At 58.3% G+C, this 26,167-nt stretch overlaps 1 protein-coding gene across 2 annotated transcripts in view; it reads right to left on the minus strand.

Moving 5' to 3' along the window:
- Positions 1-1,642: 1,642 nt before the first annotated feature.
- The window catches only part of KIAA0930 (KIAA0930 ortholog), a 43,298-nt gene continuing 18,773 nt past the window's right edge, over positions 1,643-26,167 (minus strand). Inside the window, exons 1-10 of one of the 2 annotated variants that reach the window (XM_069581762.1) lie at positions 16,078-16,295; positions 15,766-15,917; positions 13,094-13,219; positions 12,913-12,990; positions 12,582-12,683; positions 11,163-11,303; positions 10,498-10,692; positions 7,687-7,849; positions 6,526-6,684; positions 1,643-6,100 (exon numbers count right to left, since the gene is read on the minus strand). In XM_069581762.1, the coding sequence (XP_069437863.1) occupies positions 6,060-6,100; positions 6,526-6,684; positions 7,687-7,849; positions 10,498-10,692; positions 11,163-11,303; positions 12,582-12,683; positions 12,913-12,990; positions 13,094-13,219; positions 15,766-15,917; positions 16,078-16,168 (1,248 nt within the window). In that variant the 5' untranslated portion in view covers positions 16,169-16,295 and the 3' untranslated portion in view covers positions 1,643-6,059. Of the gene's footprint in view, positions 6,101-6,525; positions 6,685-7,686; positions 7,850-10,497; positions 10,693-11,162; positions 11,304-12,581; positions 12,684-12,912; positions 12,991-13,093; positions 13,220-15,765; positions 15,918-16,077; positions 16,296-26,167 lie in introns of those variants that run through there. The other variant, XM_069581763.1, reaches the window with a different exon arrangement.

Consider the following 26,167-nt stretch of genomic DNA (forward strand, 5'->3'; position numbering starts at 1 on the left):
CCAGTAAAGGACCAAGCTTCACTGGTTTCTGAAACTGTCTAAAATCTCTTTAACAAAGTGGTTTATTGAAAATATAATCAACGTATAAAGTAGGTAACTAAGAGAACCTACTGTTTAGCACAGGGAACCCTACAATGATGGGTGGTGACCTAAATGGGAAAGAAAATCTATAAAGAGTGGAAATGTGTACATGTGTTAACTGATTCTCTTTACAGCAGAAATACAACATTGTAAAGCAAGTATACTCCAATAAAAATTAATTTTAAAAATATATAATCACTAGTTTACTAAAAACCATGATGTTTCAAATGGAGCAGTCTCATTGTTTTATTAAAGTAAGTCAGGTTCCTTAACCCACAAACAGGAAAAAAGTGTCTTGTTAAGCCTTTCGGCTTACGTGGAGGCCAAGTCAGGAGAGAACTGAATAAAGCAAAGGAAAAGACATCTTTTGTCTGATCATCCCCAAAACAAATATTTTCCTTCCTCATAGAAGTTTTCCAACTGTCCTGTCACTTTAACATTTGAGCGCAGAGTACAGGGTGCTTACACATTCAACATGTGCATAGACAATGAGCCGTGGTGCTGTATGGATGGTTATACATCTACCCCTCCTCCCGGTAGAAAGCTCCCCAAGGTTTTCCTTCCAGTCAACTTCTTTTTTTTCCAAGCTAGGGCACGACAGTGGTTCCTAAAGCGCATCTATGCCAGAGTGAGAGAATGGGGACAGAGGTAGCCTTCGAGAGCAGGCAGTTAGCAGGGCACAGCTACTGCAGGCAGCTTCCAAGTTAGAGACTCTCAAGGAAGTCAGCAAGAAAGCAGGCTGCCTGGATGAAGAGGAAGTCCTCTCTTCCCTACTAAACTGCCTCCTCTTTAAGCACCATCTGCACATCTTCCTAGGTACAGGCTGCCCTTGGTGACGCCAGTTCTGAGGATCCTGGCTTGTGTTTCTAATGCAGTGACTTTCTAGGAGATGTCATTTGAAGTGATGACCCTATTTCCTAATTGTCTGTGTTCCTCCCAACTGGCCCCTGCCCCCACCTTTTGTTTTAACTTTCTGTGGTGTCTAGGCCTTTTGCCCATGACCTCATGACATCAGAGATCACCTAACCGTGGAAAGAAAGAGCCCGCTGCCTGAGCAGTTTCCTTCCACAGAACCTGCAGGTGGCGGCGCTGGTGGAGTTGGCCTGTAGGGGCTGTGAACATTCTCAGTGTCTACCTGACAGCTAGGAGGCAACAGAGAGCCACAGTCCAAAACCACCTTCCAGAAGACCAGTCGCTTGTTGGGAGCCTGCCAGCACTTGAACCTGGGACTCCTGACTTTTATTCTAGTCTTTTTCCCACGTCTCTGAGGGCCTTTTAAGAGGTTCTCTAGCAAAAGCTTGGGAAATTTTATAGCTGAAAGGGTATATACTGCTTTATAGGGGCCAAAAGCAGAACCTAAAGCATATCTGTGATTTCATTCTACAAATACAGCATCTGAGCACATTCCAGCTGCTGGCCTCCAGACCTCCCTGCCAACTCCCAGGCCCGCCAAAGCTGGGGCGTGCCTTCTTGTCATTCAGTAGAGTAACTTGTATCAAAGCTCCAAAGGTTAAGACATCTCCGGGGGAAAAAATTAAGATTCAATCAGCAAGTTAACACATTGAAGTAGTATCCGTATTTAATCCGAAACACCCATTAGAGAAAAAAATAATGGTACAGATTCAATAGAGAAGAAATAAATAATACCCAACATGCAAATCAACTTTCAAAAGAAATGCAAAGTCATAAAGCACAGCTAACAGCCAACCACAATTACTGCTTAGAAATTATTCCTATTGTATGTGGAAGATGGTTAATCCCGAAGCCGTTGACAGTGCTTATGGAAATACCACCAACAGGTCCTAACACAGTCAAAGTATGCCGTCGTGTTTCTGCTAAAATAGACTTTGTAGAAATCATTTTAATTGAGCCTCAAAGTCATGAAAAACCTCCACAGGTTTTCTTTGCAGGTTTACGTATCGTCACACATAGAATCCGTTTGGAGACCATAAAAGATTACTATTTACACCTAAATCGCCCAACCTTCAGGAAGTGGGGGAATGAGAGACTGGATGCCCACAGCGGAGCTGGAGCATCACTGTGGGTTTTGACCTGCTGAGCTCAGGGCTGGAGCCGCAGCTGCAAAGATGCCCGCCCGCCTCAGGCAGGGTAGCGAACTGTAAACACAAACGCCCGCACAAGGCCGGCCGCCTCCACTCCCGAGGCTCTGCCAGCCATGGACTCTGAACCCAACCCCGGGCCACTCGGTGTTCAAGGGACCTGGCTTCCGTGTGGTGCCCCGGGGCTCAGACGAAGGACGGGCTGCAGGGCTCCTTTCTACCCATGGCCATGTCAGCGCCCAGTCAGTCCGTGAGCAGGGACAAGGGAAGGAAGCCACAGTGCCCCCAGCACCCAGCTCCTGGGAGGATGGGACGGGACTCTGGCCGGAGAGGAGCCCTGTCCAAAGAACAGCTGATGCCCCCAGACGCTGCTTCACCCCGGCTCTGGGGCCCGACCTGGGCCAGCATCGCATTCCTGCTGGAGTCTGTCCCACTAGGGCGGACACCTTTCAAAGAGAAACAGCTCTGCTTTCTGATACTCAGGAGAGAAAAGGACTGAACAGGAATAATCCATGAACTGTCAAAAGACACTTGGCTTTTGAAACTAAATTCCAGCTACACTGGAAAACTGAACAGAATTATCAGAGTGGAATCTATTACCATGGTGTAAGTTGACAGTTTTATCTGCAAATCTTAAAAATTTGGCCAGCAATTTAAAATGCCTGTGTTATGATAATGTCAAATACGTTTTTCAAATGTCGGTCATTAGACAATAGTAACTGCATAGGGACTTCCTCTGGAATGTCTTTTAACAGAAAAAAAAATGATGTTTTCACATCATTCTTCAAAAATGTTTACTGACTAGTTTATGTGATTAAAATAGCAAAAAGAGATCCTGGTTTGATTCTAGCTAGATTCTTTGAAAAAAAAAAAATCACATCAGGAACATGCCTTTCTGTCATTAGCATCTTTGGTAGAAACCTAGTTGATTTCTTACGCTTTGCTCACAGTCCTTGAAAAGCCCAAATATTAGCAAGGCTCTGACTCACCAGAAAACCCACGCTATCTCCAAGTTGACTGGCTATAGGATACTTTGCTTGTCTTTGACAACTTCTCTGTTACCTAATGTTTTAAATGATATTTGTTTTAAATAATATTCTTTTGAAGTAACAAGGCTCAGTTGTTTTCACAGACAACTGAAAATTCTTTCTATCAGACACTGGGATGGAGACTGAACACGGCCTGAACCCTCAGGCTCTGGGAGATGCAAACAGGGACCACAGGGCCTGGCCAGACTATAGAACCAAGACGTTTCACTGGAAAGAAGGGAACTTCCTTACTAATGTCCTTAAAAAGCTTAAAGGTTACAGGCATCTTCAAAGGAACCCCGGACTTGAATTCCAGTTCCCACACGCTCTGGCCACCACACGCTCTGGCCACCTCCATGTTACATAAGCCAGGCATGTTCCTGGAAAATGAAAGACGGCCTTACAGGAAGTGAGGTGTGGCCACACCGAGATGCCCCGGGACGTTGGAGGCCCGGTTCCAGCTGTCACGTGCCTCTCTGTGACTCTGTTACTGAAGTCATTTGGGACTGAAAAAAGCAAAACTCAGAAGAACGGCTTACTGCCTAGTGACCAAACGCCTCTACGCTTGTTTAGAACAAGTGTCAGAAGTACCCCGGGGAGGGTTTAAGACTGAGAAAGCTCAGCTCCTGTGTCTGTCCTGGGGCGGCAGGGGCCGCAGCTCCGTGTCCACTGGGGCCGGACGCCTGGGCTGTGCGCCTGTCGTCCGGCTCACTGTCCAGTCTTGGGCAGCTCACCTGACCTCCCTGTGGCCACCTCCTCGTCTGCAAGACGGGGGTGAGGATGGCACCTAAATGTCTAGCATAGTGCCTGCATATGCCAGGGACTCCTCAACGTTGGGTATGAAACAGCCAAACCATGCTGTGCGTCTGTTCATGTGCTTCACGAGCGAGGTGTGATTGCTAACCCCTGGCCCTCCTTTCCAAGATCTGCAAAGCACGAATACAAGCTTCCTGCAGTTGGCCCTCAGTTACCCTACGAGGTGTCTTAACAGGGGAGCCTATTCCTGGCCCCAGCGGGAGGCCCCTCCTCCGGCTCCTCACCGCGGATGATGAGGCGGGCCCTGCACTTGTACGTGTGCTGAACGACCTCACCCCGGGGAGATGAGTCAGGACTGCATTTTTCCCAAGGTCGGGCCCAGAGCCTTCAGATCCCAGAAAACCAGGAAGGAAAGGAGCCCAGGGAACACTCAACCCCCGTCTCAGGACCCTGGCTGGACTCCCGGCTCCCTGAAGCTCTGCTCCAGCACTCTGGGGCTGGAAGACGCAGCTTTGGGACGTCAGATGGTCAAACCGTGTGAGGAGCTGAGATGCAGCTGAACATGCGTGAGCCGGGCGCTGTCAGAGGAGGCGAGAATGTTCGCCCTGACCTCACTGCTCGCCTTCTTGGCCCGGGTGACAGGGTTGGGGTGGGCGCGGAGGGGGAGGAAAGCATTCCTATGCCCCATCACCTGAGCTGAGCTATGCGGAATGACTGGCCATCTCATCCTGACCTGGTCGTGTGCTGGAACCCTGGAGACTTCAGTGAGGTAGGTGGTATCAGCCCCATTCACAGGTGGGCAAACTGAGGCAGAATGAAATGCAGTAGCTCGCTTTTAATAACAGCATACAAAATCTGGAGAAGCCCCAAAGGAGTCCCCCTGTTACCCAGAGCTCGAAGCAAACCCTTGGAGCGCAAAGGACAGAAACGGACGGGAACATGAGCCCCTCCTCCTTCCCCTCTCCTCCTTCAGGGGTTCACTAAACACACACCAGGGACCCTTCGGATACCTCTGAGGGCGCGCACAGAGCAGCAGAGACTCAGCTAACGGCTTATCCCGTGGGAAACAGCAAGAGCAGCGTTTCTGCTTCCGGGGAGACTCCTGGTTCTGAGAGGAGCACGGTGTGTCCCCGCAGATGGAAACCTTCCATCCAAGCTGGAAGGAAGCCTGACCAGCCCCAGGCCACGGGGAAGCCAATGCCTCTTTGCCTCAGTGACTGGCCTGAGAGGTGGGACCGGCACACCCAGTCAAAGAAAATGAGCTCCAGGAAAGCAGGGAAGATGAGACGCTCCGGCCCCTGCCCTGGCCCCAGAGGACGGAGGCTCGGCCTGGAACCTTTCTGGGAGGACATCACCCCACGACGCATCATCCACCCTTCCGGCGGGAGACCCCACCCTTCTCCTGTCTGGGTACGACCCCTCCCTCCTGCCCTCAGGACCCCAATCCTGCGGGTCACGCCAGCCGAGGTGCAGACAGGTCGTCTCCGGGTTGGAGGTGTGTGTATGTGGGTGATGCTCTTTGGCTGGAAGCAAAGGCCATTCTGGCGGGACGAGGGCCGGTCTTGAGCCGGGCGCGGGGTGAGGTATTCCCAGCCCAGGGCAGAGCCAGCAGACGGCCGTGCTCCCTGTGGAAACCCATCTAAAGACGACCGCGGGGAAGCCGGGAGGACAGACGATCGGGACTGACTCATTGGATCAGCGTCACCACATCTTAAACCAGTTTTCCTTGAGCGCTGGACACGTGGCGCGGCTCCAGCCAGGTGGTCTCCCTGCTGTCTGCTGGGAGGTGAGCGTCGGGTCCGCAGGCTAGCCGCTGGCCGCTCCCTCGCTCTCTTGCGGCCTACTGGTGGGTCTGCTCCTTGGGGTGCAGAGGATCCCCCCAGAGACAGGCTGAGGGTGGTGGGTGGGCGGGCGCAGGGGCCGGAGCAGGGCCAGCAGGGACGAGGAGGAGGCACTTCAGTTTGGGCTGGTGTTCGTGGGGTCGGCCCTGGCCCCAGGAGGCGAGCGGCCCCGCCTGGCTCCGGCTCCGGTGCTGGGCGGTCCCAGAAGACCCCAGTGGCGGTGGGCAGGTAGGCACTTGGCAGTACCCCAGGACTGGGCAGGGCTGGGGGCTCCGCGCGGGCTCCGCACACGGCTAGGTCATCAGGATGGGCTTCTGCCGAACTTCCAGGATGTCTAGGGTGGCAGGGGGGTCGTGGAGGAGACAGGGAAGGGTGACCCTCCCGTGCTCGCAGAGGGGCACGGGGACCGTCCCGGTGCTCCATCTGTGAGGGAAGCCCCCAAGGCGCTCTTCCCGCCCTCGGGGACCCACGGGGCTGGGCTCACCCTCCTTCTGGACAGGAACAGGCAACGAGCACGCCTGGGGCGGCTGCACCACGGGGCAAGGGCTCGGGGCTTGGGGCTCACACAGGCAGCCTGACTCCGGAGCCACGGCCCCGCAGGCCCTCCAGCACGAGCTCCGCCTGCCCCTCGAGTAGCATGCATGTGCTGAGGGTCTGAAGGCCCTCTGGGGGCAGGTGTGGGCACCTGAGCACTGCCCACAGGAGTGCCTTTTAGGGGCCATGGTTCCCCCAGAGGTCCCACCCCAAAGTCAGAGTTACCTGTTAAAATCCGATGCAGCGGCAAAGTGACGTAGGTTAAGTGTGCATAGAGAAGGAAGTTCCCATCTGCCCTGTTCAGCTTCAGCCAGGACCCGACCAGGGAGCGCCCCGTGCCCGACAGGGAGCGAGACCGCAGGTTGGTGGCGTTGTGCAGGTCAGCTGCAGCAGAGACGGCGCATCAGGCCCGGGCCGCGGGAGCGGAGCGTGACTCCCACCCAGGTGACCCCTCCCCAGCCCAGCTCGACCTCCGACCCGACCGACCCTCCTCCTGACTGCCCTCCTGCGGCGCCCAGCCCCCTCTGCCTTCCAGCCCGGTCCCCCCCTCGGGGCTCTCCCTGATGCCCCCGCTCCGGTCCTGGAGCGCCTCCCCTGTGGGCCCGGGCCTGTCACTGTGCCGGACCCCGTGGCTGCCCCGCTCCGGTCCTCTCCCCAGAGGGGTGTGGGGGTACAGCTGGGATGACCTGGCACCATCACCCGGCTGGTGGGCCGCCCAGGGAGGCAGGTGGGTGCTATGGACGCTTTCCCACTGGTCTGGAAGGAGCCCAGGAGGGCTGTGCTGCCCAAGCCCACTTGAGAGCAGCTCAAGACCCGGGCTGGGGTCTGCGGCCCCAGCCAAGGTCTCGTCCAAGAGGCCCTCTGCCTCAGTCCTGCCGATCAGGACCCTCTAAGCTCTTCCAACAGCCTCCTGCCGCCCCTCTGATAAACACAGCCCTGCCCTTACCGCTCCCACAGCGGGACCCATGCAGGGCAGAGAGGGGAGCACGGAGGCCTGAGGACTGAGCGATAGGGGTGCGATCGAGGACCGCAGAGACACCCGGGCAGAGATGCCCAGGAGGCCGCCGGACAGACGGGCCCGGGCTCAGGGAGGAGGCCAGGTGAGCCCCGAGGGACACCGCGCTGGAGGCGGCAGGGCCGCAGGGCACCTCGCAGAGAGAGGGAACAGCACGCGCGTGTGCCCAGAGCCCTCCCCTCGCAGCCCCTGAAATCAGGTGCCAACTGCCGGCCACGCTGAGCTGGGGCTGGGGACTCCCCTCGGTGGCCGTCTGCTGTCTGTCCACAGCTCCACCCCCACACAGGGTGGGCTGGCACACAGCCCCCTGGCTCTCTGAATGTGCAGGAGGGAGTGAGGAGGCCCCGCGGGCCGGGGCGTAGCGGGGTCACCTCCCCCGTCGTCCTCCCGGAAGAATTCCTCGCTGTCGTTGGCCGAGTGAGACTTCTTCATCTCTGCAATCCGGTTCCGGGGCCCCTTCCTCTTGAGGGATGGGGAGAAGAAGGCAGGCCGGTTGTTCCGCTCAGGGGTGGGGGGTGTGCTGAAGGAGGTCACCTGGGAACAAGGAGCATGTCACCAGGGCGGCCCGCCAACCTGGGGGGGGCCCGGCGCCCACCCGTCTCCCGCCCGCAGAGCGCAGCCGGCCTGGGGCTTGGCGGGCGCTGGCCACCAGCTCCACCCCGGGAAGAACCCAGCTGCCCTCCTGGGGCCTCAACCACTGGCCAGGGGTCATCCGAGCACAGAGCAAGCCTGGCTGCTGAATCCGCCAAACCTTCCCGACCACCCTCGACGTGAGAACCGGCTGAGGCAGGACAGCCACGCTGGCGGAGCCAAGGTCACTCAGCAGACGGTGGCCACGCTGCGGCTGCACCCCAGGGCTTCTGCCCCTAAGGCTACGCTCTTCCCTCTAATTTCTTCTCCTGGCTTTTATCTCCTGTCCCCTCTCCCCCAGCTCCCTTCCACAGAAGTGCAGTGGTCAAACAGTCCACCCCTCCATCTCCCGCTCTCCTCTCTTCTAACCACGCTGCCCATCACCAACCATTCTCCACACCCACTAAGGGGAGCACATGACTGGGGTCCCTGCCCTCAAGGAGCTCACAGTCTTCCGGGGGTGGGGGGGGGGCGAGAGACCCAAAAGTTGACAACCACACATTGAATGTTGGTTGTTAAAGACAGAAAAAAAAAGGAAGCACAAGATACAGGTGAGCACAGAGGCAAAAGGAATCAACAGCCTGGGAAATCACGAAAGGCTTCCCGGAAGAGACGCTGCTTGAGCTGGGTCTTGAAGGACGAGTAGGAGTTCGCTAGGTGAAGAAGGGGGGGAAGGGCGTTCCAGGCAGAGGGAACGTGGCCCATCTCCTCCCTCCTCCCCATGCAAACAAGAATCTGAGGAACAAGGTGAGCTGGGACTGAAACTTCAGGAGCCCCGTCAGCCTCCTCGTCACGGCTCCGACATCCACCAGAGTCCCGGCGGCCGCTGGGCTCCAGACGGTCCTCCCACAAGCCGGGGAAGGTTTTTAGAAGACAGAAAAACAAACACCAGAAACCACAATACACAGAGTCTCCATTTGTCATGTGCTGGCTACAAACGACCCCTCTGGGAAAGGGGGGCGCAAGCGGCAGCGAGCAGAGGCGGGGGGCCCGAGCAGCGCTGGGAGGACCCTGCCAGGCCCCTCCCCTTGACCCTAGGCTCCCCCTGCTGCTGCGGGCCTGGGGCTTTCCCAGGCACTGTCTCCTGCACCCGCCTCGGCCACCCTGGGAGAGAAAGAGTAGCACCCCCATTGGACAGATGGGAAGATGAAGGCCCGGACGGGTCCAGTAGCCTCTCTGTCAGCAAGCACAAGGCCAGACCTGGCCCCCAGGTTTGTCCGGCCCGAGCCCAGCCCACTTCTTCACAAGGGCTGTTATGCGCACATTTGTTAGCCTCAGTGGGCACCTGAGGACCAAGGGGGATTAGGCTCCTTATTGCAGAGACAAACGGTCTCTGTTCCCAAGACAACAGAGGCCTCTGCCCAGAATTCTCACCCATCATCACAGAAAGAGAGCCTTTGTTGTTTCTGCTCTGCTTACAAAACACATTCACTGCAGGAAACTCAAAGCAGAAAAAAAAAAGAGATAACAAGAGAAAGAAAAGTGCCACCTGACTGCCTGGAGGGCGTGTGCTGGTGCGCTTACAGAGAGGCAGAGTGCGTGCGGCTCCCTGACCGCAGGCGCGCCAGCGGGGACGCGGGACCCTCACGCTCGGGGGCCATTTCTCCAGGCAGATGCCCCAGCCAGCCCCACCCCCGGCGGGGCCCCTGATGCCCTGGCTCCTGAGTCCCCAACACCTCGGGAGGCGGGTGTGTGTTCACCCCATTTCCGGGAGAGCAGACTGAGGCTCAGAGAGGAGAGACCTGTCCCAGCTCACGCAAGCAACAGTGCCCAGACTGCGGCCCACCCCGCAGCCCCTCCTGGAGACACCTGTGGGGGTGTGCTCCTCCTTCAAGACCCCCGGTCTCCTCTGGAGCCCTCAACGAGGGCAACGCGGCCAACGCGGCCGACGGGCTGGGTATTTTCTTTTGCCTGAGCCCTGCCCTCGCCTACCACCCCAGAGGCTCTGGGAATAAGGCTGCCATTGAGCTCAGCTTCCCAGCCCCAGGGAGGGACAGCGGCCTAGAAAGGGCTCAGAGGCTCAGTGCTGTTGCGTGAGCCACATGGCAGGGGGCAGTGCAAGGAACCCCGGCAGGCCTGGGACTGCCCAGCTCTGCAGACAGGAAGGCTCGGACCAGCCCACGGCTGCAGCGGCCACCAGCAGTTCCAGCGCCCAGCATCTGGTTGGCAAGCAGCCCCGGCAGAGACCAGCTGGGGGGCCCCAGGGTCTTGAGGCTCCGGCCAACCCTCCTGGAGCTCATCCATCATTGTCCCCATCTCACCCCCTGGAAAGGCCGCTCGGGTGCCCACCCTCGCCCAGCAGGTCCACCAAGGCAGGCGCTGGGACCCCGCTGGCTGAGCCCCGCCGCCGTGGCAGCTCGGGGCCCAGGCACTAACCTGCTGTGTGAACCTGGGCCAGTCACCTGCCCTCTCTGAACCTCGGCCTCCTCCCCAGAAGGCTGGGGACCATGACACCTACCTCACCGGGGGTAGGGGGCGGGAAGGACCAGGGAGGCGGTGGGAGGCGGGCCTCAGGGAGGGGCAGAGGCCCTCCCCGAGCTGCGCAGCCTTACCCGCTCGTGCATGGGTGAAGCCGGGCTAGAGTCCTCTTCGGTCCCACAGGGGGATGTGTCACCTGTGGACACACGGCTGACCGCCATCTCGGCATGGCCCTTGCCCTGGGGCCCCTTCATGCGCACAAACTCCATGTTGCTGTACTTGTAGAAGCCGAACGACATCTTCTGGGCCATGCGGGCCGCCACGCTCACCTGTGGGAGGGCAGGCGGGGATGCCGGGTCCCTGGGGGCTCCAGGGGCCAGGGGGCAGCCAGGGGGACCCTCCCTCAAGAGGCCCCTGAGGGCCTCCAGCCCCACTCTGGGGAGACCCAGCCCTGGCTGACCTGGGCTTGCCCACAAGGCGGGGGTGGTGCCGGGACCCTCGCATCCCTGTCTGACACCCTAGATGGTGGGACCAAGGCCGCCTCCCCATCCCTTGCCCCGGGATCCAGAGAGGACACCCTGGGGCAGTGTTCAGCAGCAGGAGGGCACTTGTCCACCTGGACTCTGTCCGGGACCAAGAGTCCCAGGAGGGTATTCCCAGGAAAAGCACCACGTGACCCAGGCCCCAGGTGCCTAGGAGGGGCACTGGGGGCGCTGCAGGAGCTCTGGCGTGGGGCAGGTACAGCAGAGCTGGGCGAGGGCAGAGGGGGGCTCCTGGGCCCGGCCCACCCTGCACTCACGCGGTTGTCATACACCTTCTTGAGCGCCTCGTAGCGGATGGAGCCCTGAAAGATGACCCCCTGGAACGTGTCGGTCTTGTCGCTGGCCACCAGCTCCACGCAGACCATCTCCCCTTCCCCCACGGTCATGTCGCTGAACACCTGGGGAGGCGGGGCGTGAAGCGGACACGGGGATGGCACCAGTCAGCTGCCCCCCACCCCCGCCCCGCTCCTTGACCCAGGGAGGGCTGCTTGGAAACTCCCCCTTTACAGGTGAGAACACTGGGCCACAGATGTGACGGCTTTTGCCCAAGGCCCCCAGGCCTGCCTCCACTCCACCGGCACCTGCACAGCAAGGACAGCCCACCCGTGGGCAGGGGCAGCGTCTACAAGGGGCTGAGGTCATAAGCGACTCTGGGACTGGAAGAGGATGCGCCCCCCTACCCAGTGTCCACTGGAGGGACACCAGGAAGTAGAACAGTTCACAGGGACTGTCTGGCCCGCTTTCGAGTGTCTTCTATGCCCTCAGATATGGGTGCGCAGCCCACCCACCCCAGCCCTGCCCTGGCAGTCAGGGCCTATGCGTGGGCACCAGCTCAGAAGCCGCACAGCCTGCCTGCCTGCGGGGGTGGGGGCCGCCTGCAAGGGACTGGACAGCCCGCCCCCGCCAGAGTCACTGCCCATGGCGTGGGGCAGGGGGCCGTGTGCAGGCTAAGCTCTGAGGTCGTCCAGACTCCAGCTTCAATCTCAGCTTTGCTGTGGATGAGCTGTGTGAGTCTGGAGAGGGCGCTCAGCTCCCTGACCTGAGATGCTCAAGACGCCAACCAAATCGAGAATCGACCTGCAGCCCACGCCCCACCCTTCATGAGTGCTCCAGGGGCCCCCATCCCCACAACCCACCCCCTCTCCCCCCGCCCGGCCCTCACTGCGGGTGGTGGGGGGAACAGCTCCACTGCCCAGACCTCGACAGGAGGATGGCTGGACAGGAGCCGGCACGGTCGCCAGGGGGCACGGCTGGCTTCCCAGCACCCTGCGTTTCCCAGTCGAGTGAGCTGCCTCGGGCCCCAGTTTCGTAACTTCCGGAGCCCGGCCCATCGCAGCATCCTAGGATCCCAAGGTGTGGAGGCCTCATTTAGGATTCAAGGGTGGTAATAACCATCCCTCCTGCCCGGGCAGCGATCTGCAGGACTTGATGACACCTTCTCCCACGCAAGAGCTCTCTGATCTTTCAACCCTGACGCCCATTTTACAGATGAGAACACTGAGGTTCGGAGCCCGGTGAACTCATTTGCCCTGAGTCAAGGAAGCAGCAGGGAGAGCAGGAGGCCAGCCCTGCCCCTACCTCCTTCCTGAAGGCGTGTGAGGCCTGAGGGGTGACTGGGGGGCGGGGGAGGGTCACATCCCCTGACACACGGAGCCAGACCAAGACAGAGCCCCCACCTCCTCGAAGCTGTCGATCATGAAGAAGATGTTGGGGTAGCTGATCTTGGACTCCTCCCCTTTGCTGTCCATGGGGTGCTTACTGGGGGACGCGAACACTTGCTGGAAGGAAAAAAGATTGGAGGGGGCTGAGTGAAAGCCCCACCGTGTCCTGCACCCGGGCCGGAGCCACACGCTGGGGTGGGGTAGGCACAGATCGCCGGTGTCCCAGGGTCCCAGGGCCCCAGGAGCCGCTGGGACCCAGGCCCCCAGGGCTGCAGGGAAATTCTGGGATCAGCCTCCCCGCGGGGCAGGGCAGCGGGAGGGGGACCCCGGGCGCCCACGGGCTCACCTGGGACCTCTTCCTGTGGATGTGGATGTCCCCGCCGTCGGCTCGCGTGCACACAGCACAGGTCACCATGTAGTCCAGCTATAAGGGACGCGGGACAGGGGAGTGCAGGGCTCTGCTGTGCCCCGGGGCCTTCGAGCACCCCGCCCCCGCCGCCAGGAGCCCTGCGCATGGCGCCCGGTACCTTCTGCAGGATGAGGTTCAGGCAGACGCTCTCCTCCCAGTCTATGTCCGGGTCTCCGAGGCCCGGCAGCTTCTTGGAGTCCCGCCGGTACACCTCCACCTCCACCTCGGGCTCGGCCTCCGCCAGCTGCAAGGCCCAGGGCAGAGGTGAGTCCCGGCACCGGCCCCACACACCGCGTCCCCCGCCCCGGGGGCATCCTCTCCTCACTGGCCCCGCGCACACGGGGCGTGGACTCCAATCTCCCTCCTGGGTCCTCTGGCTTCATGACGCCGGGGGTTCATCAAGAAGCTAGCCTCCCACCTAGGTCGTCCCTAGGGCCTCCCAGCAGGGCGGGGGGATCCCAGCATCCTGGCCCAGCCCACAGGCAGCCGGTCCAGCCAGCCACCCTCTACACCAGCTGAGCAAGGGGAGGCCCTCGGGTTGCTACGGCAACCGGGTACCGGCTCGGCGGGGCGGCCGGATGAGGAGGGGGCGGGAGGCGGCCGGGCTTGCCGCAGAGAGCCCGCAGAGAGCCCGCAGTGCGCAGGCCCTGCAGCAGCGCCCACGGCGCGCCGGCCAGGGGCTTTCCTTTCTGCTCTTCGCAGCAAAAGCGGGCTGGGAGGCTGCGCGGGAGCAGCTGTGTGATCTCCCTCCTCCCCCGCCCCGTCCACCTCGCACCTCCAGACCCGCGGGGTCTCCCCCCCTGCCGCCTTCCAGACACCGCAGACCCACCCCGGCGGGGCCTGTCATGCGTGTGCTGGCTCACCCCTCCCTTCAAATGTCCTCTATCCACCGTCATCCCCTCGCTCTGACCTACAACATTCCGGCCAGACGCCGCCTCCTCCTCTCTGTGGGTCCCCAGCCACCCCATACTTCCCACCATCACAGCACCAACCATTCCACGTGCCACTGGCCACCCTGTGGGTCCCAGCAGACCAGGCCGGGGGCAGGGGGGCGGGGGAGTGCTCCCTGAGGCCCCGGCCAAGGCTGTCATCCTGTGCTCCCAGTGCTGGGAGGGAAGGGCCTGCAGAGGGCTCAGGGCAGAGGTGCGATGGGGTGTTCCAGCACGCGAACAGCTAGACTGCCACACGCTCCCAAACTCGGGCTCCCCTCACTGACCTTGTCAACACCGCCCCACCCCAACCTTCTGGGGACCTCACACACAGCCTCAGGCCTCTGGCTCCGAAACCGCTCAGGCCTGAGTCCAGGGTTCTCTCCCCAAGAGAAAAGCCAGCACTTGCCACTTCCTTTCACCTCCCCACCCCGCCGCTCTGGCAACCCACAGAGCTGACCCCTCCTGAGCCCCGCCTGCCCACTGGAAGGCCAGTGGCTAAGGCCAGATCGGCTAAGAAAACCCTCCCTGACCAGAGCCAGGGCCTCTCCAGGCACCAACATTCAAGGCACGACCACGTCTCAGGTGCACGCAGTCCTTACTGTTGCCTCTGGCCTCAACACACTGCCTTTAAACAACCACCAAGATTTTGCAAAAAAAAAAAAAAAATCTGCAACTTAAACTTCAGCAGACGGTCAGGCCCACCGCTCGGCCACCTGCCCCTCGGCTGGGACCATCTCTCCCCTTCCTTCAAGACCCGCCTCACTCAGGTGGCCTCCGCTGGCCACTCCCCTCCCTTCCGGTCACTATAGTGACCCACACTGTGTTGGCTCCGCATGATGCACTCAGGGTCCCAGCATCCACTGGCCCCAGTGACAACCCGGTCACACAGCCAGCCGCTGCAGACTTCAGATGGTCATCAGAGCACCCTGGCCCACCCCCAGGTCTTCCCGCCTGTCATGCACCCCGCCTGGACCAGCCATTTGGCTGCAGGCACGCAGGCCACCATGTCTCCTTTGCAGTAGGCACCAGGCCTGTCCGTTTGCAGAAAACCCGTCCTGCATGATCAGGCTCAAAGAGCAGGCGCAGGGCAGGGAAGGCATGAGCCCCAGCCACCTAGCCCCAGCCACCAAGCCCAAGCCCGGGGTCACAAGCGCTGGGGCAGCCATGCTGCAAAGACCTGTCTCCACTGCCGAGGCGTTTCTGCATTTAAATGAAAACATTGTCTTTGTATGTTTGGCATACAGGTTGCTTCAACATTTTACAAAACACTAAAAAGACATGCAAAGCTTGTTCTATTAACTTGTGGACACACTGAAACAGTGGATTAAACACCGGAGGTGACTCATGTCACCTGTGAGCCTTTGGTCTCTTCGGTAAAAAGGGGATAACAGCCCTTGTCCTGTCCAGTTGTAGGAAGACATGGGAGATGGGAGAGGCAGAGAGCTGAGCCCCTTGTTGGGGGTGAGGTGAGGACTCAGGGGCTGGCAGGCATCACCACCATCACCACCATCACCAAGCCAGGTCACCTGCCCACAGCCAGGCTGGACCCAGCCTCTGGGGTCAACGTCTTCGCTCTCCTGTTTACTTACTAAGGATGAGATGCCGGCCAGACCACCCAGCCTCTGGACGTGTCTCCTCCAAGGCACTGTAGCGATACTCATCGCTGCCTGCTGGGCTCATGGGGAACCTCAGTAATAATACCCACCTGTGTGCCCCCCCCCGCCCCCCCCCCCGCCCAGCTCCTGGCACCTGGCAGGCGCTGAATGAACACCGCGTTCCCCTCCTAACGCGAGGAGGACTGCAGGCCCCCGGCCCACAAGCCTGCGGATCCCGCTGGGGGGGCCCCCGGGGCGCTCACCTTCCGCCCGTCCAGGGCGCCCTCGCTGCCCGCGAACGCCAGCTTCCGGCGCACGTAAAAGAGCATGTCGTCCTGGCGCGGGGCCCACTTCTCCATGAAGTAGGTGGAGAACATCCACGTCCAGAAGACTATGCGGTCGTCCTTGAAGCACCCTGCGCAAGGAGGCCAGAGGGGGTTGGGGGGGGGGCACCTGTGAGGGACCTGGGCCGAGCCCTGGCCCCTCCCTGCCCCCTGCAGACCTCCGCGATGTGAGGAGCCCCCTTCCCCTCACGCCCCAGCCCCCACGGGGCACCCGCAGAGGCCCAAGGGTACCTCCCCAGAAGGTCCCGAGCCCTCCACCCAGCGGCGCGGCCCCGAGCCCCGCAGCACCGCGGACTCCAGCCCCAGGATGAATCAGCAGCATCGCGCGGGGAAGGGAAGCCTGGATCGGAGGGAAGGCGCCGCAGGCTGTCTGGCGGGGAGCCCCGAGGGCTCAGGAGGGGAGATCCACCCAGCCGGCACCTCCCTCCCCACCCCCACCCCGGGAACCTGACTTAAAGGGACAGCTGCCCCTCTGCCTGCTGGGCTCAGCTGCAGGCAGGAGACAGGCAGCCTTCCAGCACGCCAGGCTGACTCTGCTTCTTATTATCGACAGTATTTCTTCGTGATACCTAGATCCTTATGGTCCTCTTTCCCATGCAGGGAGGGAAAAAGCCCACAGGCTCCGGTAGGAAGGCTGAGAGTTTCCGCTCCAGCTCTGCACTAGCTGTGTGACCACGGGCCAACCCAGGGATCTCTCTGATCCCCAGGTTCCTGGGGGTGAAGGCAGACACCACAGATGTGGCTGGCCCACGGGACCTAAAGAAGGTGGGCGTCTGAACAGACCTGATGAGACGGCAAGATGTGCTGCAGAGCTACTGCTTAGAGACCCAAGATACTGAATTGCTGCTGGTTGTTCCCCTCTGCTCCCAGAGCATCTGTCTTCTGGAACCCCTGGAGGCGGGACCCTCAGGGCGGATATGGGGCTGCCCTTGTCTTCACAGGTGGTCAGAACAGGGGCCCGGGGTGGAGGGGGGCGGGGCGGGGGCAGGCTCAGCCCTCAGGCCCTGGAGTTCTAAACACCCCGGCCCTGTTTACATCAGGCTCCCGCCCTCTGCACCCAGGGGGTCCGCAGCCCACCCACACCCACACCCTGGCTGGCTCCCACGTAAGGCAAACAGAAGGGGGTCTCATCAGTCAGGGGCCCAGGCCGGCGAGCCTGATCAAGACAAAGGTCACCCATCAGCTTCGGGGGCAAAGGCCGGGAGAGACCCCCGGACTGGCCACTGTGACAACAGGCAGCGCCCAACTCACAGCCCTAAAGCCCCTGCACAAAATCAGGCGGGGTGGGCCGCGCTCTTCCTAACGAAAGAACTCTCCCAGGACAGTTTACTGTCAGCTCCTTCTGAGCCCCCAGCCCAGCAGAAGGCCTTCTGGACTCAACGCTCCAAGACTGCCCACACCCACTGCTTCCTGGTCCCTTGGGGGTGGGGGCTACGGCAGCCCCTGTGGTCTCCACAAGCAGTGGGTCAGGGCTCCGAACCCCATCACCTGCCACAGTGAGTCAAGTTCACCATCCGCGTCACTCTGGCTCAAGCGCATACCCCCTCGGGCGATCTCTTTATTCTGCAAGCAGAAGGAGCCTGGTGGTACCCACGGTACCAGGTGGGCGGCCACAGTGCTTCCTGCAGTTGCCAGGCAGAGCCGTGCGGGCCGTCTCACTGAACTTTGCCCACAGCCTGTTACTGCGGCTGCCTGGTTTCACAAGAGAAGAGACTGACTCTCAGGAGTCAGAAAAAGGGGCCCAAGATCCCAGAGCTAGAAACTGCTGAGTCCTCAGACCTGTCAGACCACCCACACGCACACACTCAGGCTCTCGGAAAATGCAATGCAATGGACCCAGATAATGAATGCAAAGCGATCGGCAGGCAGCTGGCAGCCCCAGGTTCTGACAAGGGAAGGTCCCTGGGTCTAGGGGTGGGGGTGGGGATCCTGCGTGCAGCACTGGAGTGCTGGAGACGGCACAAAATACATGCCAACGTGCTCTCCAGGGTTCCGCGTGCCGCCGGGCCTGGCCCAGCAGGTCCACACAAGGGGTCCCATTTGCCTAATGTAAACGCTGAGCGATCGCTTTCTTCACAGCCCATCTGGCCCAGTTAGCAAGGGCGGCTGCGGCACACTGCCTGCCCGTGTCCCCGCGACAGAGGGGCTCCTGGGGTCCAGCCCGAAGGTCACCCTGCGCCGGTGCCCCCATCCATCCTCGATGGGCCGCTCCCGAACCACCGGCCCACCGTCTCACTGCTTCTCCCGGAAAGTGCTGGAGCCCCGCGGCCGTCAGAGAGCCTGGTGGGCGCCACCCCCAGGCCCTTCCCCTCCCGGGGTGGCGGGGGCAGCTCCCCTGGACTGCATCCATGGCCGCGTCCACTCCCACCCCCGCTCCGCCCCCCACATCACAGCTACGGGGTCTGTATTTAAAGTCGGCTCCTGTCCCCCTTCAAACCTTCCCGTGGAATTCAGAATGAACGCCAAAGTTCTGAGAAAACTCCCCGTGACAGCCTCTCCCCTCGCCACTCACCAGCCCTGCTGGCCTCCTGGGAATGCCCGCCCCTCTACCCCGGGGCCTCTGCACAGGCGGCTCCTTCCTGCCATGCCTGCTGCCGCTCAGATGGCTCTCCTGGCTTCAGGGACGGCTTCAGGCCCCACAGTAAACGTGCTGGAGGCGCTCCCCTCCCGCCTCACCTTGTTTCACCGCCATCACTACATCTGGGGTTTCACGACGGGCCCCGGCTGCACAAACGCCTCCCAGGAGTACGGACCTGCCTGGATGATCATCTGAGTATAGTGCCCAGAACAGAGCCAGGCACACAGCAGGCACTCAATAAATGCTGCGTGAATAAACGGATTGGCCCAATTTAACAGGAGACAAGCTCAGGGAGGTGGGTGCCTTGCCCAGGGTGCCACAGCACAGATGCAGTCCAGCCACCATCCACCCGAGGCCTGGGTGCCCCACGCAGGACATGGTGCGAACATGCCCTTTTCTTTCAGTCACAAGGGCCTTGACCCAAGAAAAACCTTCAATGAAGCCCCAAGACCACACACAACACAAGGGCTGAAGCGCCCCTGACTCAGATCGCCCAGGGCTCAAAGCGGTGACTCCACGGGCAGGTGGGCCAGCCACCCGCTGAGAAGGCACCTGGGCACCCAGACAGGGCCCTCCCCACCCGTCTTCCCGAGCATCTGCAGCCCCTGCCTGCCCCGCAGGTGCAGGTGGGGAGACCCAGCGCTAACTTCTGAAAGGAACAAGGCTCGATGTGGACATCACACAGATGTTATCACTAGCGTATCACTGTTTCAGTACCGATGACAAACTCAGGAGGAAGAAAACTACTATGTCGGGGAGCCCCCTCGTACCCCGCCTGTCACCGGTGAGATGCCAGAACCACTGCCAAGAGTGGCTGTGGGTGCCATACCCAGAGACGCAGGCAGGACAGACAGGTGGGACAATCAGGCAGAGGCCAGACCAGGGACACTCAGGATAAAGCAAGAAGAGAGATCGCGAAAGTCAAGACCCGCTTGCCACCCTGAACACTCAAAATTTCCCTTATGCCCAAGAGAGGCACAGCTGAAATCAAAGGAAACATGAAAACCAGGGGAGCGCAAGTCACAATAAATAACTGTCTGTATATAAAGAATTCACAGCGTGGCAAGTTACGAGGGAAAATGCGCAAGAACGCAATAGATAAATGAGCAAAATACCCAAACAGGTAACTACCGAAAAGGAAACAGACCCACTTGGCAAAATGTGGGAAAATATTAATCTCACTAGCAATTAAAAAAAATCACACCGAAAGAACAAGTTGTCATTTTTAAGAAGGCAAATTTGCCTTTTATAAAAATACCAGGGGACTTCCCTGGTGGTCCAGTGGTTAAAAACCCACCTGTGAACGCAGGGGCCATGGGGTCAGTCCCCGGTCCGGGAACTAAGACCCCCACCTGCTGCGAGGCAACCAAGCCCGCCTGCCGCAACTACTGAGGCTCGGGGGCCACAGCCCGTGTCTGCAACAGGGGAAACCGGTGCCCTGCAATTGCGGAGTAACCCCCGCCCGCCGCAACAGGAAGAGCTCTCGCACAGCAACGAAGAGCCACTCGGCCAAAAAAATAGAAAGAAAAGAAAAAACAATCACTTAGGAAAATGGCAGATTTTGTAAAGCTAAAGGTGTATTTACCAGCGATTCAGCCGTCTCCAGGTACTTGCCCGAGAGATTCGAAGCCCGTGTCTGCACAGACACTGGTACACAAACGTTCACAGATGCTGTGTTCCTAAATAAACCCAAACTGGGAACCAGGAGGAGACGCATACGGAACGTGGCGTAGCCACTCGGTGGCCTGTTACTGGTGATGAGAACAGACTACTGATCAACACAGCACCGAGGATAAATCTCAGAAGCATCACGCCGAGTGAGGAAGTCAGACGTGGGAAAACAGCGGCACACGGAAAGGCCCCATTCACAGGATGCTTCAGCAAAGGCGAAACTGGAGGCACAGACAGCAGACTGGCCGCCCCGAACGCGCTGTACCATCAAAACTCGCCCACTTACTTACTTGACATGGAGTTTACTTGACATAAACCATACTCCGGTAAAGTTGAGAAAAAGCTACGATGACCAAAGCTGGCAAGAACACTTTGAACTCGGAGCTCTTGTGAGAGAACAAAAATTACTGTATCCTTTGTGGAAGGCAAACGAGCATCTTCCCGCTTATGAGACTCTATCTTATGGCAAAGGAAAAAATGGGAATAAAGAAGTGCCTTATGCACAAAGACATTCCATAGGTATTAATGACAGCAAATAACACAGCAGTAGTCATAACAGGAAGGAGAACAAGAAAATAATATTCAGTAATCACTCGCGCTTAAATCTCGGTAGAGTCTGCTGTGTGTACTAAAGCGAATCGCCATCACGCTTTTAGGGATGCTATGAAGACGCGCAGACAAGACAGGCATGACACGAAAGGCATGTGCCCCGGCGCCTGGTCACAGAGCAGACGCTCACACCCTGACCACAGCTGCTACACCACACACCCGGAGCCCCGGGCACACACCGGACGGAGACATGTACGCCTGACGGAGACAGGTATGCATGACGGAGGCACGCACGCATGACGGAGACATGCACCCCCGACGGAGACATGCACCCCCGACGGAGACAGGCACCCCTGACGGAGACAGGCACCCCCAACTGGAGACACGCACCACCGACGGAGACACGCACCCCCGACGCAGACAGGCACCCCCGACGCAGACAGGCACCCCCGACGGAGACACGCACCCCCAACTGGAGACACGCACCCCCGACAGAGACATGCACCCTCGATGGAGACAGGCACCCCCGATGGAGACAGGCACCTCCTATGGAGACAGGTACCCCCGACGGAGACAGGTACGCATGACGGAGGCACGCACCCCCGACAGAGACACGCACCCCCAATGGAGACACGCACCTCCAACGGAGACACGCACCCTCGACAGACACAAGCACGCCTGACGGAGACACGCACCCCAGACGGAGACAGGCACCCCCAACGGAGACACGCACCCCCAATGGAGACACGCACCCCCGATGGAGACAGGTACGCATGACAGAGACACATACGCCTGATGGAGACAGGCACCCCTGATGGAGACATGCACCCCCAATGGAGACAGGTACGCATGACGGAGACAGGTACGCATGACAGAGACACATATGCCTGACGGAGACAGGCACCCCCAACGGAGACAGGCACCCCCGACGGAGACACGAACACGAAACACGTACACTCGATGGAGCATGTACCCCTGATGGAGACAGGTACGCATGAAGGAGACACGTACCCCTGACGGAGACACGTACACCTGACGGAGACACGAACACGAAACATGTACACTTGATCGAAACATGTACACTTGATGGAAACATGTACCCCTGATGGAGATAGGTACTCATGACGGAGACACGTACACCTGATGAAGACACGAACACGAAACACGTACACTTGATGGAGCATGTACCCCTGATGGAGACAGGTACGCATGAAGGAGACATGTACACCTGATGGAGACACGTACCCCTGACGGAGACACGAACACGAAACATGTACACTTGATGGAAACACGTACACCTGAATGGCAGGAGCTGCTGAACCTCACAGGACATATGCTTGCTTTTTTTTTTTTTCACTTTTAACGCTTTTAATAGTAAGATGATACCACTTTTGCCCGTGAATGTATCACTTCTGATGAGTGTCATAAAGCTCATTAGAGAGAGAGAGGGAGACAAGGGTGGAGAAGGGGCTCCCTGTTTTCAGAGGGAGCAGAAGAGGGAGGGAGAGGAGACAGTCCAAGTCCAGAACTAGGAAGGGTCAAGGTCAGGGTGAGGGCTCAGACTGGCAGAGGCGCAGCACAGTGTTAGGCTTTGCAGCCAGACGACCTGAGCTCAGGTCCTGGCTCTCTGCTCCTCCCCATCTGGGTGATCGGTTCACTGAACCCCTGGGGACCCCAGAGAGTCCCTCTGTCAGAGGGGTCTAACCTGCCACTCTCCCAGAACCAGCGGTGAGGTCGGGGGTGGGGAGAGGGGCCATTATGGAAAGTCCTCTGCATGCTGTAAAGCTCTGTCCACGTGTGTGTTTGGCGGGGGGGTGGGGGGGGCTCTGCACTGCTGCCCTGCACATCTGGCTTGCTCCGATGAGGTGATGACTCCCCAACCGGCCAGTGTCCCTGAACCACGCGATGTGCTAATCGTATGAACAGACACAGGGTGGCTGGCCTCCATGTGGCCAGTGCTGTGGAATCAGTGCCGGCTCTTTCTCTCACAGGTGAGCCCCTTTCTCGCTTCATCCTGTCCCAAGGCCTGTCCACCAAGACGTACCTTGGGTCAGAAGCCCCGGGAGCCGCCAGGCCAGCAGACCTCCCTCAACTCCAGGGCTCTGTCCAGCCCAAGGTCAGCAGGTTTCCGGCCCCAGAATCTGCTCAGCCCCAGACGCGGAGCAGCACCACGGACAGCTCTGCACCCACCGCCGCCTTCCCTGTGGGGCCGGGGTCCTGCCGCCTGTTCTAATCCACGGTGACTGTGGTGGTAGCTCTCGTCTATCAAGTGGCCACAGATGCTGTTGGCAAATACAGAGCCACTGCTCCTACAGAAATACAGGGCTGGGCTCCTGCAAGCCTCTGGTTGCGTTTTCATCGAATGACCTACACACTATCTTGTGTTATGTGTGTATACACAGTTGGGCCATTAACACTGAGCTCCAGGCCACCAGCATCTAACTCGTGCTTGGGTGAAGCTTATCTAACATGTACATTCTCCATAAGGCCCATCTCAGCCTTCTTTCGCTCAGGACTAGACACGTCAGCATTACACTCCGGGGCCACTTCAAATAGCAAAATCACCACCAAAAAGCACAACATGCAAATACATGGCACTAAATAGACCCCGAGGATGAGACGATTGGATGGCATCACCAATTCAGTGGACATGAGCATGAGCAAACTCCGGGAGATAATGAAGGACAGGAAGGCCTGGTGTGCTGCAGTCCATGGGGTCACAAACAATCAGCCCCGACTGAGCGACTGAACAACCAAAATGACCACAGAAAGGATGAGCTGAGACAAGGAGGCAGGCGCCACCTTGTGAACCTCAGCTGGGACCATGCACCCCGGGTGACTCAGTTTCCCACCACTTTGCACACACCTGCGATTAACCACAGAAGCACCCAAGGTACCGCCTGTGTGGTGATGGGTACATTTCAGTGAATAGCTAAATCCGTAAATACAGAATCCGTGAATAAGAAGCAAGGGCCGTATCACAGAGTCTGGGATCTGCCAGCTCCAAATGGGACTATGGGACCCAGCCTCCCCCGCTGCCTGCAGTGAGTGACCTGCCTTCATAAGTAACCGTCTTTGAAGACATCTCCGTCTGGAGAGTCCTTTATAGACTAGTGGCTTTGGGGAAGCATGGAAGAGGGCACGCCACTGTGCAAGGACTGAACCTGAGCCACCCGTGCCCAGCTCCATGCTCTCCTGCCACCTGGCCACAGACTGTCCACGTCACTCTGCAGGACACGTAACCATGCCAACAGCTCAACAGTACTGACGGTGGCGACGGCTCACGCTTGCCCTGCACTCTACAGCTTATGGGGGTTCCCAGCTGGCACTAGAGGTAAAGAACCCGCCTGCCAACACGGGAGACCTAACAGGTGAGGGTTCGATCCCTGGGTCAGGAAGATCCCCTGGAGGAGGGCACGGCAACTCACTTCAGTACTCTTGCCTGGAGAGTCCCATGGACAGAGGAGCCTGGTGGGCTATAGCCCATGGGGTCGCAAGGAGTCAGACACGACTGAAGCGACTTAGCACGCACTATGGTTGAAAGTCCTTTTCCCTGTGACCTCTGCAGATCGCCATGGCAACTTGATAAGGTGGGATCAGTTCAATTCAGTCACTCAGTCATGTCTGACACTGCACCCCCACGGACCGCAGCATGCCAGGCCTCCCTGTCCATCACCAACTCCCGGAGTTTACTCAAACTCATGTCCATTGAGTCAGTGATGCCGTCCAACCATCTCATCCTCTGTCATCCCCTTCTTCTCCTGCCTTCAATATTTCCCAGCATCAGGGTCTTTTCAAATGAGTCAGCTCTTCACATGAGGTGGCCAAAGTATTGGAGTTTCAGCTTCAGCATCAGTCCTTCCAATGAATGTTCAGGACTGATTTCCTTTAGGATAGACTGGTTGGATCTCCTTGCAGACCAAGGGACTCGAGAGTCTTCTCCAACACCACAGTTCAAAAGCATCAATTCTTTAGTGCTCAGCTTTCTTTATAGTCACACTCTCACATCCATACATGACTACTGGAAAAACCATAGCCTTGACTAGATGGACCTTTGTTGGCAATGTAATATCTCTGCTTTTTAATATGCTGTCTAGATCAGTCGTAACTTTCCGTCCAAGGAGTAAGCGTCTTTTAATTTCATGGATGCAGTCACCATCTGCAGTGATTTTGGAGCCCCCCAAATAAAGTCTGTCACTGTTTCCACTGTTTCCCCATCTATTTCCCATGAAGTGATGGGACCGGATGCCATGATCTTCGTTTTCTGAATGTTGAGCTTTAAGCCAACTTTTTCACTCTCCACTTTCACTTTCATCAAGAAGCTTTTAAGTTCCTCTTCACTTTCTGCCATAAGGGTAGTGTCATCTGCATATCTGAGGTTATTGATATTTCTCCCAGCAATCTTGATTCCAGCTTGTGCTTCATCCAGCTCAGCATTTCTCATGATGTACTCTGCATAGAAGTTAAATAAGCAGGGTGACAATATACAGCCTTGATGTACTCCTTTTCCTATTTGGAACCAGTCTGTTGTTCCATGTCCAGTTCTAACTGTTGCTTCTAACTGATAAGATGGGATAACCTGAGCTTAAAAAATCCTCAGGCTTCAGTTTTAAAGATAAGGCCACAGAAGCTTGGGAATCCAGTAGCTCAAGAGCTTCTGAGGCTCCAACCCAGCCCCTCCTACTCTTTCCAAGACCCCGGGCCTGGGGTCTTCCAGCCACTGTATAATGAGGACACTGAAGGGTCTCTGGTGAGCAACCAAGAAATCAACTCAGGCTTCCAAACCTTCCCACTGCACATCTGAGCCCCCAGGAGCTCTGTCCTACAGCCTCCCTGGAGAGTAGAGCTAACCCCAGGTGCTCAGAATGGTAACAGGTGCCTCCTCAACACTCGATGGATGAACATGCTGTTGCTACTATTAATATCTTGGAATTATCTCTCACTAACCAGAGCTTTGGAATAGTCGTGAACTGGATTTCAGGAGGCATTCCTTGACAACCACCCCAGTCCTTCTGCGGACCAGTAAACCACACAGGTGAAACAAGCTATGGTAACTCAGTACTTAAAACAGTTTACAGCCGTTAAAAATGATGGTCATGGCGGTCCAGTGGTTAGGACTCTTCGCTTCCACTGCAGGGAAGCACAGGTTCAGTCCCTGGTCGGGGAACTAAGAGCCTGCAAGCTGCACAGCAAGGCCAAGAAAGAAAGGAATCATGGGCACGTATTGCAACAAAGAGAGCTGCCGCAGAGCTGCTCCCTGAACAAGCGCGCTGGAGCTAAGAGACGCTTTTGAGAGGACGTTACCAGATCTTCTCCTTCTGTCTTGGGTTTCCCTTTGGAAAAGGTGTATGGATTCATGACATATTCCAATGTATTGTCTATAGATTATAAGATAAAGTCAAGCATGTGTCTGCCGATACTTTTTAAGCTGACCTGTCTTCATACCTAGAAATGTCTCTTAATAGTAGGCTTCCCTGGTGGCTCAGGTGGCAAAGACTCTCCTGCAATGCAGGATCCCTGGGT

This window comes from Ovis canadensis, chromosome 3 (assembly GCF_042477335.2).
Source record: "Ovis canadensis isolate MfBH-ARS-UI-01 breed Bighorn chromosome 3, ARS-UI_OviCan_v2, whole genome shotgun sequence".
Classification (NCBI taxonomy): domain Eukaryota; kingdom Metazoa; phylum Chordata; class Mammalia; order Artiodactyla; family Bovidae; genus Ovis; species Ovis canadensis.